The 19,531-nt window shown below is 37.9% G+C and overlaps 1 protein-coding gene across 1 annotated transcript; it reads left to right on the forward strand.

The window, feature by feature from the left end:
- Nucleotides 1-10,364: 10,364 nt before the first annotated feature.
- On the forward strand, nt 10,365-11,150 carry LOC112201439 (cold and drought-regulated protein CORA). The gene is made up of 2 exons (XM_024342321.2): nt 10,365-10,525; nt 10,761-11,150. Exons 1-2 carry the CDS (start codon nt 10,447-10,449, stop codon nt 10,943-10,945), a joined length of 264 nt encoding a protein of 87 aa, XP_024198089.1. The 5' UTR covers nt 10,365-10,446; the 3' UTR covers nt 10,946-11,150.
- Nucleotides 11,151-19,531: the final 8,381 nt, after the last annotated feature.

A 19,531-nucleotide genomic window follows, 5' to 3' on the forward strand; every position in this document is an offset into this window, starting at 1 on the left:
TTGTGATTGTACATTTGCATATTCTTCTAGTTTTTCCTTAGGTTTTCCCTATCTCGGAAAGGATTTACCAATCCTCATGGGTTCAACATCCTTACTTAATCCCTTATTCTATAACTTGTCCTCTTGCACTTGAGGGTGGCTTCAATGCTAACACTAATGCCCAAACCCATATATCAGATCTTAATAAGCATCTAGATATATCAAAAACAAGTGCGTTCCACATTCAACTAAAGATAGAATTGCCCCAATTAATGCATAAAACCTTAAGTACAATTTATGGCCATCAAAATTTCAGAAGATCAACAAAGTCGTAAACTTTAAGAACACTAACCCTCAATCAAATTTCCGTGCTGCATTGCTCGATTGAGGCTACGATTTTGAACTCGGAGTCGCATTGTTGATTGACGAAGACAGAAGAGAGAGAGGCCAGAGAGAGATTCGAGTGCGTATGAAGAGAAAAGCGGTGTCTGCTTCCATGGTTGTGTGTAATTTGTTCAAGGGAGGGAGGGTAGGAGACTGTATTACGAAAGAGTCATTAATAAACAGTATTTAGCGCTACAGTATCCCAAGTAGCTTCTGTTTCTAAAAGCCGGGGTTAGCCGGCTTTTGCTTTTCAACAAATTCAACAAAAAAAGCAGCTGCTTCTGGAAAAAGCTGCCAAGAAGCCAAGTCACCAAACACTTTGGGTTTGTTGCTTATAAGCGGGGGAGCTAAAAAGCCCCCCGGCCCAAACGCACCCTTAGGCTCATATATTTTTCCACTGGAGCATCAAGCATATCAATTGACCAGAAGACCAAGTAGGGGCGGAGGCAGTAAGGGACCAACTGGGTCCCGTGCCCCAATAAACTTTTTTGCAATCAAGTTGAATACAACAAAAAATATTTTTGCTTTTATCTGCCACAAAGTTGAATGACAACATGATTTCCCTTTCAAATGTCGTATGCTTCATACAATGAAACACCATATTGAGTAATTCTACAATATTCGATATATAGATTGCATGTGGGAAGAGATCAACACACATACAATACCCATATGATGAAGTACCAAAATCATTTCCAAAATTCATGTACTTGGGAGCAGTATTGTATGATACTAAATGGAAGCGGTTTAACCAGCTAGATTGAACCACATCGTAGTAGCTTTTATATTCCTTTTGTTGTACTTGTTTATTTTCATTCACGGAGTTTTGGTATTACGTCCCCCACTCGGACCTGCCCCGTTTTAATTTTCTAATTGTTAGTGAAAAAGGGGTGATAGCCAATTATTCTCTCACTGGGTTCCAGCCATAAAAAAATAATAATAAAAAAATCACATTCATATTCACATTATCAATATACAATACATTTATAATTACACATAGATAAAAACAATAGTTTAGCAACCTACTACAGTACTAGTTAATTACTCGTTCATATTAAATATCACAATTCTATTATAAATGTATAATTTTAGAGATGTTATATTGTAAATAGGTTTATTATAGGTCAGTTTAGTCTATGTAAAAGTTTCATTTAAAAATATTATTTTATAAATGCAATTGATGTGATTTCTTTATTTTTAACTGAAATTTCCACCGAAATCAAAATTTTCTCCGAAATTTAAATCCTGCCAATTTCACATAAACAAGAGAGCAGAAGTATAATCAAAGGGAGAAAGAGGAAGACCAGCCTCAGAGACACAAATAGGCAAAAATCCGAACCCATAAGCAACTTAAACATTCCCTGCATAAAAACCAAAATATAATCATTAAAAACACAAAATATGAGAGTTGGTCAGGGAGAATGAGCACCTGAAAGCACTTGATCAATACAGCATGAGAAAAAGAAATAAAGCCTCATACAAGAGTACTTCTTAAGACATAAATCTTGGGAACACTGCAGCTAGCAAAGCGCCCAGTTGAGCAAGGCGAGCAGGTTTTTATATAGCCTAGCCTAGCCTAGCCTCCATAAGGAATTTGAAGGCAGCTGGCCCTTTTCCACGCTTGGCATTGGGTATCGACACAAAGGACACATGTGACTCATCTGCAGCCACTTGATAATGCAATCTACATGATATTGGTGAGCGTAAGGCAATTGAGTAATCAGCTCATCAGCACCACCTTGCATGTGCAAAGTCCTCATAAAGATGAGAAAATGTTAACGCAGCTCTGTATCTCCCTGAATTCGTTTGGTGAAATTCTTGGAAGGACCTGCCGATCCCTATTCTGAAGCTTTAGGTAGAAGTGTAAACAAGTTCTGGAAGATGTTTCGCAGTGGTTAGTCAAGCTGTACGTGTGTATGACATACAAGTGAAGCAGTGTCTTGTAATCTTTAAAATAATTCGATCAAGGTTCCATATGGACATGTCGATTTTCTTCATGCTATTTTGTAAATTGGTGATATCAATTTTATTTGACGTGCGGATTTCTTTTTCTTTTCCCACCTTCCACGTTATGTCTAGTTGTTATCAAATACTGGATTTCAGAATTATATCATATTCGAAGTACCATGAAATTTTCATTCATGAACTTAATCTAGTGAGGATGCTGATTAATGATAGCTGGCAGCCTTAATGATATTAAACATTAAATGCTGCTCGCAAACCCCAAATCTCTTCTGTGGCCATGACCAAAGCCGAGCATTGTTGACTCCAGACACTTCTGTTTCACTGTGAGATATGATCCTATGAGTGTGATTAGAGCTGATGATAACCTAAATAGCAGATCTTGCTAGTCTTATGTGTCTGGAATATATTTACATGCGAATATATGTCTTCTTTGGTAAATATATAACAAATGTATGTAACTTTAGTTGGTTAGTGTAGTGAAAAATATCTCCATTGATGGAAGTAATCGATTTTTACCCAACGGATATTCAGTTCTCATCAATCTTGTCAGTCAGTCAGTGTAATCCTTCAACATTATTACCCTTGAAGCAGAGAGACTAGTAGTTAATTGGTTCGTTTGGAAACTCAGAATATAGAGAGTAGCGAAATGATATTGCAATATAAGAGGAGTACCGACGTGTAGTTTAGCCCTAATAGGGGCCAGTACGTGTGGATCATGATGAGGCTACTGAGCTGCTTAAAGAGATGAATCATAAATCTATAACTTTGCTAAAAAACGAAAAATCACGTGGGAAAAAATAAAATTTATATGGTGGTTCAGGTCAGAGTGAGACAATCAGTTATAGACTAGCAGGCAGTCGACATAAATATATTCAAGGAACCAATAGCAAAATCCAAATCCAGACCAGTTTATTTTTGCAGAGCTAAATGAGAGGGACCTGTGAGAATACATATTTGCATCTAGACTTGATTTGCATATGTATGAGTTTGGTAAAAGATTAAAGTCATGAATCATAAACGTTTGTCAGTCAACATGACAAAATCTGAAAACGCTGGAAATTAATGGACTGCTTTCCTGCTAAATCTTACCTTCTTCTGCGTTATCTTTGCTTTATACCAACACACTACTACAGAAACAGAGTTTAAAGACACTTGGCTAAAAGAAACAACAACGTTCTTTTATTTCACCGTCCTTGTAAACCATTAAGGACGTCACCCGGATTTTAACAAGTGAATAGTTAAAAGTAGGCCTGGCACTGGCCGAGCCCAGTATGGATTTTACAAGGCCCGGAACCAAGCCTGAATATCTCGGGCCAGGCTCAAAAGTAGTTTTTCATTTTCAGAGACCACTACGGTCCGGACCATTATTAAACGGGGTCCTATGGCCTTTTCGGGCCCAATAACTAAACTGAAAAATTTTCAGATTTTTGCATTTCAAGAACAAACAAGCTATTAAGCTTGCTGCAGTTCTAGCCAGCTGCAATCAAAATTATCTTACAACTTGCTTGTCCCAAAGACTCCAGTTCTATAAAAGCACAAACTACAAAACCTTGAATCATAAACATTGCCCAACAGTCACAAACTCCCCATAAACATTAGTATATGACAGTACCAGATTCAAAGTCCCACTACCACCGAAAAACATTAGTATAGAAATGAAGGATTCTATCAGAGTATAACCAAAACCAACAATAACCGACGAAGCCATCACCAACTCGTCCCCACAAACGGCAGCTTCGGGTTCCATTGCCAAACTGATGAAGAGAGGCTTCGGGTTCCACCTTAGGATTGGGGTTTCGAAATGGAAAACTGAAATTGTTGTTGGGTTTCGAGTTAGTGAAGAAGGCTAAAGGGGATTGCTGCTGGGTTTCTAGAAATTAGGGCTTCGAATTCGAAATCTGGAAATTGATTGAGGGCTTCGAGCTTCGGGAAATCGATTGAGGGCTTCGAAATTTGGGTTTGAGCTTCAAAGGGAACTGAAAACGGAAACCTGAAACCCTTCTGAAGTTCTGATAGCTCCAAGGAAATCAAACCCCGAAGCTGAGTGTTGACTGAGAAAGGGTTGAGGACTCGGGGTAGGTGTTGTGTTTGAGTGTTGCGGCTGAGGGTTAAATAGTGACTGAAAGTCTTCAGAGTCTTAAGACAAAGACTAGCAGAAGTGTGGAAAGTCAAAGGGATATATTCAATCGGGCTCTTCTTCGGGCTTTTGGGGTTATGGATATCAGGGCCCGAGACCGGCCCATTAAAACTCAAACGGTCTGGGCTTTATTTTTTTGTCTATTTTTTCTCTCAAAGCCCGGCCAGGACCTAACGGTCCGGGTTTTCGGGCTAAAATGCCCAAGCCTAGTTAAAAGTCCTTGTGCGTTTTTTCGTCAAATAACAAAGAGAAATACCCGGATTTTAATTACCATGATTCATGCTACATTACTTTTACATTAAGAACTGGGTAGCTGTATAACATTATTGAGTTCGTGTTGCAAAGTTCCAATCTAACAGATCCAATATCTCTTTCTTTTCTTTATTGGCCAATCTAATATCTTAAAACTATTAGAACTTTAGTTTCTACATTGTATTTGTAACATGATGTAGAACGAAGGGCAACGAGGATCGAAGAGCAGCTTGATTGTGAAAAGGGAAAACTCCGTTTGCTGCAAATTTGGCGTTTGGCGTCAGAATTGTGATTGCTATATCTTTTTGAGAAGGGAACGGTGCCAGGAACAAAACTTGTCACATTGCCACAACGTGTGAGCTTTTCAGGCTTTCGAAATCTTTTCTGGCTGCAAAACTGCAATTTACTATTTTTCAGCATTTTAGGTTTTCTAGTTCGATTTGGATTTGTTTTGTTTTAACCTGTAGGCTTTAGGATTTCATTGTTAGTCTCCTTAGGGTTTCTTTTCTCATATATAAGCAATCTTAAATGGCTGCAGAACCTATCTTTTATCTTATTATCAATCAAATTGAGAGTTTTCTCATCCATCTCTGGTGGACTCCAGAATTCTTGTTTTAGGGTTTATTGCTTGTAAACTCAGGTTACTTCCAACTGCGTCATAACAAAATATAATCAAAACCACAACTTGGATAATTTGATTAAAACGCAGTAGCAGATGAAGCAATAAGAACAATAGCAAAGTTTAGCAAACTTGTGTGCTTAAACTTAGATCAAGAATTCTTGAGATTACATCAACAACTTAGATCAAGCTTAACTCTTATATAGGGTACAAGAATAACCTACCAAACCAACTTCTATATATGATAAGAGGTTAATAAACTAGATTAAAATGAACTTTACATAAACAAAATATCTAGTTATACTTGAGTGGAGGTAAGAGCAGTAGCAACTAGCAGCTCCAACTTGTTTCAGCATTTTCCTAGTTGCATCAGGAAAGCATTAACTTCATCACTCACTCTTAATGCTTCACTTCTCCATTCCAAGTAGATATCTGAGGTATTCAAACCTCTCTCTTGGTAGTGCTTTGGTGAAGATATCTGCAACTTGGTCTTCAGTATTGCAGTAGACCAAATCCACCTCATTTTCTACAACTGCATCCTCTATGTAATGAAACTTCAAGGTAATGTGCTTTGCCAAACTGTGATGCATAGGGTTCTTGCTTATGGCAATAGTAGACTTGTTATTACACAAAATGGATGTTGTAGATCCTTGTTTCTTACCATCAATGACTCTTCTGAGCTAAATTGCTTGTGAAGTGGTTATTGATGCAGAAACATATTCAACTTCAGCTGTAGATAAAGCAATTGAGGCTCAAGAAAATACACCAGTTCTTAGTGTGAATGTATACCTAGATATGCTCTTCAAATCATCAACACTGCCTCCCTAATCACTATTACAGAAACCAAAGATGACAATTAAAAAATAAAATAAAAATTTGGAGAAAAAATCAAAGTTAGTTCATTTAAACCAACAGGCTATCGGACCAAAAAAAATATATACAGGCTAAAACAAATACAACTAGTCATCTAAAGATAAACAATTTTCAGCATGACTTCAGGTGCCATAGTAACTTTTCATGGTTCATGATATATCTTATGTTTAAGTAATGGAGTTGATGTGTTATATCAAGTATAAATATAAAAATTGTATCCATCTGAGTATTAGTGCAGCAGGGTTGGTTTTGCATCGTCGAGATCTGTGTTCGAGCCCCAAGAGACGCGGACGAAAATGATCCCGCAAATTTGAAAGAAATATGACGGAGTTAGTGGTCGAGGTACCAATTGTCTAACAAATCGTAATGTTAGGTTGAATACGAAAATGAAATTTTCAGAAGTTGGGTATGAAAGTGAAAAACACCCTATAGCTGATGGTTTTATTTGTAATTAATCCAGGAATGATCAGATCTCCTCTGTTCGTCCACTAATTGACGTCGAATTGTTGGCATTTGGTTCTTCTTGACGACATCAACCTACCACTGGTCTCAAATTCTCTAGTGAATTTCCCATGACGGTGAATTAAGGAGAGGAACCGTCAACAATTCTGATGTGTTTTGTTTGTTTGTTTGTTTTTTTTTTTTTTTTTGCCTTTCTTTGGTGATTGACCATATTCTAAGACGATTATGGTATTGTATTACATTTACTCTTCGAACTCTACACCTCATTCGAATTTCAATTAAAAGAGGAATAATTATGTACGTTTTTGGTGATATTTTCAATCCACCAGATCACACTTCCCTAAGGGAGTAAGGGGATCAGATGCAATATAATGTGTATCTAACAAGTTGTACTTAACTTGGAGCCAATGTGTTATATCTTTATCTGATTCATTACTTAGGGTTTAAGATTTATCACAACCTTAAACTCATACGTACTCTAGTTATATAATGCACACTCATTGTCCAAAATCCTTAACACTAACCATTTCAAGCAAAGATTCATCGAATATATGTACCATCAAATATCGACACATGACATTTTAATATTCAAAATAATTTTTCTTGTTATTGTTACATATTACGAAAATTTATTCCCACTCAATAATTGATTGGACCACACTAACACGCGGGTTTTAAGGAGTGTAGAGTGTTCTATTTTTTTATTTTTTTTCTTTCAAAAAGGGCCGGACTAATGAAATAACAGAATACATGGAGGGGACATTGTGCTTAAATCCCAAATTACAATTTGCATCAAGAGAACTTTATGAAATAATAACATTAGTTTCAAATAAAATAATGTATTATAGCAAGCACCAACTAACGAAAAGTGCTCTACTAGCAACTTCATTCGCTTCATAATTGTGGTGACATACCTGAAATATAACTGTATTACGAAGAAACATCATTACAACTTGCATAGTTTTCCCACTATGTTGCCACCGAAATATAAATTCAGTGACACTTAGTTTCATCCTACCACTAGGAGGTTGTGACCATTTGACCAATCAAGAAATTCACTGCCTGCCTAAAGCAAACACATTGCTGCCACTAGGCGGTACGTTGTGACCATTTATCAATGTAAGGAACTTGTTGCCTACCTAGAGCAGACAAGACAGACAAGGAAGGACACGGTGCTTAATTGAATCAAATCACTTGAGATGACACTTTTTTTTTGTTAGTAATAATACTTCATTAATAAGCCCAAAGCAACCCAATTACAAGATAAATTTGATATAGGAAAATTACATCTCTAACCTAATATCACAGAGATCAGGACAAAAGATAGTAACCTTAAAAATTAAAACAAAAATATCCTAAAACTAGACTTCGCTGTCGCCAGCAATACCGTGCAGCCACAAAATGTTGCACCATAATCGACCAAGATGTAGCGAGAAGAGCCAAAATTCAGGGATACATTCTGAGAAAACAATGTCAATAAAACCCCAAAACATAGATCAAATCAAACCCTTGTGATCGATTGGATAGAACTTGAGTCAAACCATTTAATAATAATTTATTCACCAAATATGCCACACCGTCAATTAATTGATTATTTGGATGGAAAACTTATCAACAACTCACAATGAGAAAAATTGAAACTATAAAATGATAAACTATTATTTAAATTAAAAATACGGAAATCAATTGGTATATGGGTAGAAATAGAGTCCTTTTAATGAGGACCACCAAAATGAAGACTAGTTGAGGACTTTCTAATTAACGATTTAGGAGACCCACTTTTCGATTACATTACGGCAAATCAACCGTTAGATATTTATGTATGCATGAGTAGATCACTTCTGAAAATTTTCTTCCAAAATGCTAATCGTTAAAATACCGAACTAGATCAAATCAATGGACGAATCAACTTTGTCAAATATGAGCGTTCATGTTCATAACTGATAAATCACGATTATGAATGCCTTAACGATTTTCATTTTGGTTGAAAAATTGCATAAATGATCTGCACATAAATATTTATATATCTAACGGTTGATTTGTGGAAATATGATCGAAAATTGAGTCTACAAAAAAGTCTTCAACTAATCTTCATTTTAGTGGTTCTCATTAAAAGAGCTATCTGGCTAGAAATTACATGATACTAAATTATAACATCTATGCGAATTGTCACCGGTTCAGATCTAGAGGGCACATAATTTGATTGCATGTAAAGCCTAAATACGTGGTCATCCAAAACAAAAACAAACAAAAAAAACAAAAAAAAACCTAAATACCTAATTCTAACATATGAAAAAATGAAAATTAGCCACTACTCACTGTGTATTTGAAAATGACGCGAGAGGACAAACCTAGCTAGCCCAGTCCGTGAGATTCAAGAAATGCGAACTTACATTGAAAATTAAAGCAAATCCAGTACGTTGAAAGCAAACTGGTTGGTAGATTGGGACCGATCGAATCAATGTGGAACGTATATGACGTCACGAGGGACGTATATGTGCTTGGATCATATGAATGTTGGTTTGGATTATCTAAATATCAGAGTGTGAAAGCTAAGCTCTGTTCAAACTTGACCTGCGGCTACATATGTATATATGCATATATTACCTAATAGCGCTAGCTAGTAAGAAAACGATTTCATAATCAACTCGATCACATGCAATGTCGATCACTCGATCATATGAAAGATGATATTATGATTCTCGATCGTCTTGATTAATTTTCAACCAATTTTGCCACTTTCGTTGGACCTCCTGACTCGTGCATATTGACTAGCTAAGTAAGCTCTATGAGAGATTGCTATCAATCTATTGCCGTCCTATGCACGATGAGTATATGGATAAACGTACCTAATTTATTAATTGCCTAAATTTTAGGCATTGAAACCTATACATACTCTTTTTAATGGCACATACAATTACATTTCTATCTAATTTACTTTTAGTTATTTTTTATTTTATTTTTTTATCTTGCATTGATATTTTTCACCCCAATTTTTTTTTTTTTGGCTGAAGTTAAAGGTTAATAGAGGCAAGGAGCCACCTTAACCTTTGAGAATTTATTAAAGAAGAAAGAAAAAGTACACAAAGGGAGGGGGAACAAAAACCAAAACCTCCCATACCAAACAGAAAACAGCTATAGGAAAAAACAACTAACAAAAACGGAAATTCGGCATTCCCAAACTGTCATTCTGACAATGTCTGTCAATGAAAGGAGGAGCTAGATCCCACCAAGTCAGATCACTAGAAGTCGCACCGTAATTCGCTAATGCATACCCATGACTCCATTTATCGGATGTACGCGAAGGGACTCCATTCAACCTTCAGCTTGAGGAATCAGGATTTTTAGGGTTTTTACATAAATTAGGTTTTTGCATATTAAGAAATTTCTTACTTTTTAAACCAAATGCACGCAGGTTGACAAAAGTAAAATTCGGTATAAAAATAATCACTTATTAAGTTGTCCTCTTCACTCTCTTGTCACTGGTCTTTGCACTTTCGTCATTTTGATCGTCACTCCAATCAAATTTTTGTGGCTACATGATTTTGTTTTAGAACCATAAATTAAGTGTTAACATCATGTAAATAATAAGAAAAAATGGGTTTCACTCACAGATTATCTGACTCAGCTCTTATCTCTAGCTATCTCTCTTGTTCAATTCTTCACCGACTCTCTGGCAGCTCTATAAATAGGGAGGGCCAAGCTGCATTATGTACTCACTCACAAATCACTTCCTTCATACAAATTATTGTTAAGCAAACTAAGAGAAAGATCGATGGCATTCTCAAAGACTATTCTTCTCGTTGCCCTTGTCTTTGCTGTTCTCCTCATCTCCTCTGAGGTCTCAGCTCATGGTGAGTGATATTCTCCCTTTCTGATTAGGGTATTCTCAACATTTCGATGAGTAACTAAAACGCATTACGATTTGGGCCACCAATCACATGAATATTAACTGCAAACTTATTCAACTATTGAGCATTTTCTTGTTAGAAATCCAGATCTTGGTTTATTCATTTACTATATATGTACATCTAGCTATATTGTATATTGTTCTCTTTTTCAAAATATAATTTTTATTTTTGAGTACAGAAAATTCTGACCACTTCCACGGCAACGATCATGGACATGGTGGCCATGGACATGGAGGACATGGACATGGAGGCGAAGGAGGACATGGACATGGAGGACATGGAGGACACGGAGGACATGGTGGCCATGGAGGCCGTGGAGGGCACGGAGGGCACGGACCTGGTGCTCATGAAACTGAGAATTAGATACCGTTTGCTGCCTCGCCTAATGTCAGGCGTGCTAGCTGCATTAGTATTATTAGTATGAACTATGAAGCACTTGTTTGTCAAATAAAGTTACTGGTTAATGAGTAGTAATCTGAAAACTCTCAATCAAGCATTGGCAAGTTACTTCTAAGCTTTATCGCTGTACTCTTAATTTGTAATGTATGCCTTGGATGGCCTTGTTATTCACTACAATTTGCAGTTTTGCACGTGGTTTATTGAAGAAAAAAAAAACATAGAACAAAAGATACTTTGGTGTATTAAAACTTATCTTTGCTTTTGTTGCTGGTGACATAGTTTTTGTGACATCGTCGGAGTTCGCCGGAAATCTTACCAAAGTAGCTTTTGTTGCTAGTGACAGTAGCTTTTGGTGTTGGTGATAGTAGCTTTTATTATCACTGAAGATCTTGCCGGAGTTGGCCGGAGACCTGATGGAGTTGGTCGGGGATCGGCCGAAGACTCGCCGGAGTTGGTCGAGGGTTAGCCGGAGACCTCGCTAGAGAGGAGAGAGATAATGATTGTTGACTTTTTACTCTAGTGGCATTTATGTAAATATGTTGGTTTTTATATCTAAAATTTAACACAATTTTTAATCTAGTGGTTTTATGAAAGAAAGAAAAAAGTTGGTGGCCCAATGGCTAAAAGAACATTAAAAAATGGCCTTATATGTAATTAACCAAATTTTCTATTTATAATTATGTGCGTGAAAATACCCATCTTGCCCTTTGCGACGAATTATGAAACTCTCCTAGCTGATTACTTCCGCGTTTTGAACTCGTAACTTTTCTTTTATTCATTTTTCGTCGGAAGCTTCTTTAGTTATTTCATGACTCCGTCCTAGGCCCAAAACTCGATTTCGTAACACCCACTTCATCTTTCTTCAAATTAACTTCAAGAATCCTTATCTCAATAAGCTCTGGTAATCTTTCTGGCCCAAATGGAAGAACATTGGCCCAAATTTAAATTATAAGGCCCATATTGTGATCTCGACACTAAAATAATCTCCAAAGTCAATTCTTTCACTTAAATAACCTTGCAAAAAATCTTATTGGTGAAAAATTACCTTTCAAAAATTAAATAAAATTTCTGAGGCCTCACACTTCTAATGAGGACCACAAAAATGAGGAATAGTTGATGACTTTTTAATTAACGATTTAGGAGACTCACTTTTCGATTACATTACGGCAAATCAACCGTCAGATGTTTATGTATGCATGAGTACATCACTTCTGAATTTTTCTTCCAAAATGCTAATCGTTAAGATACCAAACTAGATCAAATCAATGGACGAACCAACTCTGTCAAACATGAATCGTTCATGTTCATAACTGATAAATCACAATTATGAATGTCTTAACGATTTTTAATTTGGTTGAAAAATTGCATAGATGATCTACACATAAATATTTGTACATCTAACGGTTGATTTACGGAAATGTGATCTAAAAGTGAGTCTAACAAAATGGTTTTCAAATAGTCATCAATTTAGTGATTCTCATCAGAACAGCTCTCTCGCTAGAAACTACATGATACTAAATTATAATATCTATGCGAACTGTCACCTGTTCAAATCTAGAGGGCACATAATTTGACTGCATGTAAAGCCTAAGTGCCTAACACTAACATATAAAAAATGACAAATTAGCCACTACTTACTGTTGTTAGCGTGAGTCATGGCACGATATTAGGAATTGAATATATTGTAATTATATTGTAGTTAGTACTTATCTGTTCTATATGTGGGGGAGAATAGAGACGTAAGTCAATTATATTATTGTATCTCTCTTTATATACCTCCATATGTGAGAAGAATAGATATCAGAAAATTCATTCTCTATATCTCGTCTTATTTGACTTGGTATCAGAGCAAAGATCCGAGAGGACTTTGTCTCTTATTTTCTACTTCTAATTTTCTTAGTTCGAAGAATTTCAAAAAACCCCATTGTTAGGGTTATTGTTTTTTCCTTAAACGACGTTACTCTCGATCGTCTTCTTCTTGGACTTCAACGTCTTCATACCCAATCACCTTCTTTCTGCAACAGATCCGGCATCAGACCAAATAGTCGTCCATCCCCAGTCGCTCGTCTTCAGCCCAAGACCGCCGTCGCTCATCTTGCCCAGTCGGCTTCGTCTTCAGCCCGAAACCGCCGCCGCCATCTCTCATCAACCCAGATCGGCGTCCTCCTCTCTTGATCCAGCCCGGTGTCATTGTTGGTTACCAGCCCAGAATCGTTCCTCCCCCTCGATTACCAGACCGGCGTCAACTTTCTCTGTCCAGATCGGAGCCGGTTTTTCTATCCAGATCGGTGTCTGCAATCAAAGCGTCTGCAGTCAAAATGACCCGACCCGAGCGACAAGGCGACCCGTGCAACAAGTCAAACCCGGGTCAACCCGACCCGTGCAACAGGTTCCAAAAAAAAAAAAGGAAAAAAAAAATCTGCACATTCTATTATTATTCTTTTTAAGTCTTTTGTTTGTTTTCCGCTGCATATTTTGTGTGATTATACTACTATATTGTTGCAATGTGTGGTGATGATAGTGAAGGTCAGAGTTCTAAGACCAATGAGGTCCAAAAGATTGAGGTTTCTGTTCGAAGTTCAGACAGTGGTTCTTTTGGGGGTCCAAAACTCAACGGTACCAATTTTCGCACATGGAAGAAGATTATGTCTGTCTATCTTCGGGGCATACACAAGATGGAGCATGTGACTGGAACAACCAAAGCTCCTAGTGAGGAAGATGCGGATGCCTATGCTAAGTGGGAGGATGATGATGGATCTGTGATGGCTCTCTTATTCAAAGCCATGACTGAAGATGTGCTACAGTTGGTGGAAGAGTGTGAGACTGCTGAAACAATATTGAAGACGTTGGGGGATTTGTATACCAATGAGTCTGATTTTATACAGGTTCATGAATTGATGTGTAAAGCTGCTAGTATGCAACAGAATGGGAAACCAGTAGCTGTGTATTACACCAAGTTGAAGAATGTATGGGCTGAAATTGATCAGAAGCGTCCTTGCAAGATCAAGAATCAGGAAGATCTTGTGTGGTACCAGAAGGAGAAGGAGCTAGAAAGAGTTCATGTATTCCTGAGAGGGCTTGATGAGAAGCATAGCAGTGCTAATCAAAAATGAAATGATGATGGATCTGTGATGGCTCTCTTAACAAAAAGATAATGAATGTAAAGAAATAAAAATAAAAATGAAATGTAAACAATAAAAATGAGAATGTTGGGTGTTAGGGAGGTTCCTTCACCCAAATCTCATGTGTCGGAAGCTAATCTAATATAGATGCATATTTCCTATTTTGGCGATAGTCGTATCCAAGGCGGTTCAAGGCTCAAGGACCGAAATTCCCTTTCATGGTATTCCTACTCAGATTCAAGGGTCGTAGGGACTCACTTGGCATGAATTAGAGCCGGTTCAAGGGTCACTAATTCACATCAAGAGGCGTAGAGATCGAGAAATTAGACTACTAAGCGACCCGCCAGCGCAATCACTCAACGGGTGTAAATCACCATGCTTATAACCCCTCGAATACGAAATTGGAGGTTTCTAGCTTAGGAATTAGAGGGAGTCAAGCCCCTAACTCCATTCTAGACATGTTCAAAATACACACCCTAGAGTTGACTAGGCTCCTAGACATGCATTTTAACCCAACAAAAATAGATATAAGCATCCATCATATGAAAATTGCATCATTACATTAAATTAAACATCTTTTACACAAAATTTGGGTTAGGGACACAACCCTAAAACCCAACAAGAAAATTACTCACAACCCATAATCATGGACATCAAAATTACAAAATTCAAATAGAAAAGAGAAGAGAAGTGTAGGAGAACACAAAGGTAGCCACAATTAGCTAGGGAGCTAATATGACTTCTCTTGAATTACAACTCCCACAAATACCTAAAGCTTGAATCTTGTAGCTTTTGATGAATCCTTGAAGTTTGTGTGAGAAATTCTATGAATACCCAAAAGAAAACTAAAACTATTATGAAAAATGGAGGAGGAGGAGAGGAGAGAGAGAGCAGCCCAAAAGGGCTGCTTTGTTTTAGGTGTGGTGCGGCAACTGTAGGTCTCCTTCTTTCTTCCCCCTGGGAATAAGGGTTGGTGCTATATATTTGGAGTCGTGGTGGCTGTTGATCAAAGAAAGAGGAAAAATGAATGCATCTTTTCCATTGGTCGAGAGGGGAAGAGAATTTAACGGTGATGGCTGCTGTGAATGTATAGGAGCACGTGCTGGTTTTTCTTTTGGTCGGGAGACAATCAAATGATATTGGCCAGGACACGTGGCATGACCAAAATTGGTCTTGGCGGTGCAGATGCAATGATGCATTGTTTAATTAACCATTTGGTTAATTAAATGATTGTGTCATCATGCATGGACTATTATATATGTAAATATAAATATAAATATATATATATATATAAATATATATAGAAATATATATATATATATATATATATATTTCTGTTTCTATTTCTAAAATCTATCCCGCCGCACGTAACGTTATGGATTTATATTCCGCTCCTTCACCGGCATTGACTATGGTTAACCCATAACGATCACTTCGTCCTTTTATCGGAAATTCCAAATTGCGCTCTTTTTGCATTATTTTCTCTCAATTTCCTTAACTCCACTTATTACCTACAAAATAAATAAAATTGGATTAACTACATTATAATTGTCTCAAGTATTAGCTTATTTCTAGTGTTTTAGATACAATTACATGCATATAAATACTTGTAATCAGCGTCCTTGCAAGATCAAGAATCAGGAAGATCTTGTGTGGTACCAGAAGGAGAAGGAGCTAGAAAGAGTTCATGTATTCCTGAGAGGGCTTGATGAGAAGCATAGCAGTGCCAAGGGAGAATTGTTCAGAATGACAGACCCTCCTAGTTTGAACACAGCTTTTACATACATCCGTAAGGATGAGTCTCAGCAGGAAAGTTTTAAACATGCACAGGTTGAAGTATCTAGCCTAGCCATTCAAGCTAAGTCACCGGCACTTTTCCTTCAACAGCAGAGTTCAGCCCCACTTCATCAGCAAGGTTTCCCACAAGGTTTCACCAACCACCCTCGTCCTCAATGTTCTTATTGCAACGACCTTGGGCATGTTCGGGAGACTTGTTGGAAGTTGAACCCATACCTTAAACCTAAAAAGCAAGGTTATTGTCTTAAGGCGAAAGCAGCTGCTGTTCAATTGGTCCAAGAACCAGATTTCTATGGAGTGGCTGGCCAAGATCATCATACAGCAGGTGGAGCTACTCCTACAGCCTCTATAGCTGGTCGAGGTAAAATTGGTATGGCTTTAAATGTTTCTAACTTTGTTGGTTCTGATACATGGATTATTGATTCTGGTGCTCCGATCATATGACTTATGACAAATCATATTATACTGAATTGTCTTCCCACCAATGTCCTATATAACCAATGTCAATGGTGAGGCATTTCCTGTATTAGGGTCAGGGTCAGTTCATATTACTCCCACCTTAAAACTTCATAATGTGTTATATGTGCCTGACTTATCTCACCATTTGATATATGTTCCCCATTTGAATATTGAGTCTAAATGCTCCATAACCTTTTATCCATGTATGTGATTTTTTAGGATCTTCTCACCAGGGAGATAATCGGTCGGGGGTATCTGAGGGACAGGTTGTTCCATCTGGATCAGACATACGCAGGAGAGAAACTAGGAGCACAGTCCCGCACCGCTTTGACTTCGATTTCTGATAAGCTAAGTGAAATTTGGTTGTGGCATTGCCGTTTTAGGCATCCCTCTTTTAGTCTTATAAGAAAAACCATGCCTACTTTGTTTATTGGTATGGATGAGTCTATTTTACATTGTGAAACATGTGTTTTGGCAAAGAGTCATTGTGCTACTTATTCTCCTAGTATTTCTAATAAAAGTGTTAATCCTTTTGAGTTGATTCATTTTGATGTTTGGGGACCTTTTAGAGAACCCATTGTATCGGGTATGAGATATTTTATGTTGTTTATTGATGATTGTACGAGATTATCATGGGTTGCTCTTCTAAAACCAAAGATGAAGTATTTCCAGCTTTTCAAACCTTTCGCACTCTTGTTCAAACACAATACCATAGCACCATTAAAGTCCTTCGTTCTGACAATGGGGGAGAATATGTTAATCATGTTTTCTAAGAGTTTTTCAAAACCCATGGGATTGTTCACCAAACTACATGTCCACAAACACCAGAACAAAATGAAGTGTCTGAAAGGAAAAACCGTCATTTACTTGATATGGCTCGTGCCCTTCTCTTTAGTGCTCATATGCCTAAGTATCTTTGAGGCAATGCTATACATGCTTCCTCCCATCTTATCAATCGTCTTCCATCCAGTGTCCTTTAGGGAAAAATTCCATTTGAGGTTCTTGCATCTCATGTCTCCTTACCTTCATTTCATAATCTTCCAGCTCGTGTCTTTGGTTGTGTTGCTTTTGTCCATGTCCCTAAAAACCAAAGGTCTAAGTTGGAAGCCCGGACACTTAAGTGTGTGTTTGTTGGTTACGGAGGCTATCAGAAGGGGTACAAATGCTATCATCCACCTACCAGAAAGTACTATGTCACTATGGATGTTACTTTCTTTGAGGACATGAGTTATTTTTCCTCTTCAGATACAGCTCTTCAAGGGGGAGAATTCATATTTTGAAGACCTGTATCATGGAGAGGGGGAGGAATCAGAGGGAGGAGTGGAAGTCACACAGGCAAGGAGTATTTTGACTAATTCAGTTGAGACCATTAGCTTGTCTCTTCCAGCAGCAGAAGCTCCAGACATCGAGACACCAGTTTCAATCACTGAACATGAGGTTGAAGATACAACTGCCCCTCCTGCCATCGCCTCTACCCCTGACCCACAGCTTCCTGGTACTGAAGATCACTCATTTGAGGTATGTCCATCCACTGGTACTAGTAGTAGTGAGTCTAATGTTGGGCAATATGTGTTACCAAATAGGACCACTCGAGGTCAATTAGTCAAAAGATATGAACCTACTCTTACTGCCAAATCAAAATACCCAGTAGCCAACTATATGTCCACTAGGAGGTTGTCTAAGTCATATGAATCATTTGTGAATCAAATATATGTTGTATCAGTACCTAACAAAGTGCAGGATGCGTTGGGGGATCCAAAGTGGAGGAAGGCAATGGAGGAAGAGATGGAGGCGTTGCAAAAGAACAATACTTGGTAGCTTGTGCCTCCACCACAAGGCAAGAAGGCTGTAGTTGTCGTTGGGTGTTTACCGTCAAGCATAATGCAGATGGATCAGTGAGTCGGTACAAAGCACGCCTTGTAGCAAAGGGGTTTACTCAGACGTATGGTATAGACTATGATCAAACGTTTGCTCCTGTTGCCAAGATGAACACTATTCGGGTTACGCTCTCGTTCGCTGCTAGTTTAAACTAGCCACTCCGACAGTTTGATGTCAAGAATGCATTTCTTCATAGAGAGTTAGCCGAGGAAGTGTACATGAGCCTTCCACCTGGGTATGTAGTTGCTTCTCCTGGTGATTTTGTATGCAAATTGAGAAAGTCTCTGTATGGGTCTCAAACAGTCACCTCGTGCTTGGTTTGGGAGATTTTCATAGTTCATGCGGAAGGTTGGTTATAGACAGAGCAACTCAGAGCATACCTTGTTCCTCAAGCATCAACAAGGGAAGGTAACAGCTCTAATTATTTATGTGGATGATATGGTAATCACTGACAATGATACTGTTGAGATCGATAGACTGCAGAGACAGCTAGCCTCTGAATTTGAGATGAAGGACTAGGGTGAACTTAAGTACTTCTTAGGAATTGAGGTAGTTAGGGGGAGAGAAGAAATCTATCTATGGCAGAAGAAGTACGTTCTTGACTTGCTGACAGAGACAGGTTTGTTGGATTGTAGACCTGTTGATACTCTTATTGAGCAAAAAACTATTGTTTAGCTGAGTATCCAGATCAGGTACCTACTGATCGAGCTCGCTATCAGAGGTTAGTTGGGCGCTTGATTTATTTGGCTCATACTAGACCAGATGTTGTATATGCAGTGAGTGTGGTGAGTCAGTTCATGCATAACCCAAGTGAGAGTCACATGGATGCTGTTATGAGAATTTTGAAGTACTTGAAGTCTGCTCCAGGAAGGGGAGTACTGTTTTCTAAATACAACAACATTCTTGAGGTTTGTGGTTTCAAAGATGCAGATTGGGCTGGAAATATTACAGACAGGAGGTCAACTTCAGGTTACTTTACCTTTGTGGGAGGTAATCTGGTTACATGGAAGAGTAAGAAACAAAAGGTTGTGGCACGTTCTAGTGTTGAGATCGAGTATAGAGGTATGGCCCACGGAGTATGTGAATTGCTGTGGCTGAGAAATCTGTTACGTGATCTGGGTTTCAAACTCAAAAGTACCATGCAGTTGTATTGTGACAACAAGGCAGCTATTGCCATATCACAGAATCCAGTACAGCATGATCGTACTAAGCATGTAGAGGTTGATCGTCACTTTATAAAGGAGAAGCTGGATGCCAAAATTATTAGTTTTCCTTTCGTTCCAACTAAAGAACA

The sequence above is a fragment of the Rosa chinensis genome, chromosome 5 (assembly GCF_002994745.2).
Source record: "Rosa chinensis cultivar Old Blush chromosome 5, RchiOBHm-V2, whole genome shotgun sequence".
Taxonomy (NCBI): Eukaryota; Viridiplantae; Streptophyta; class Magnoliopsida; order Rosales; family Rosaceae; genus Rosa; species Rosa chinensis.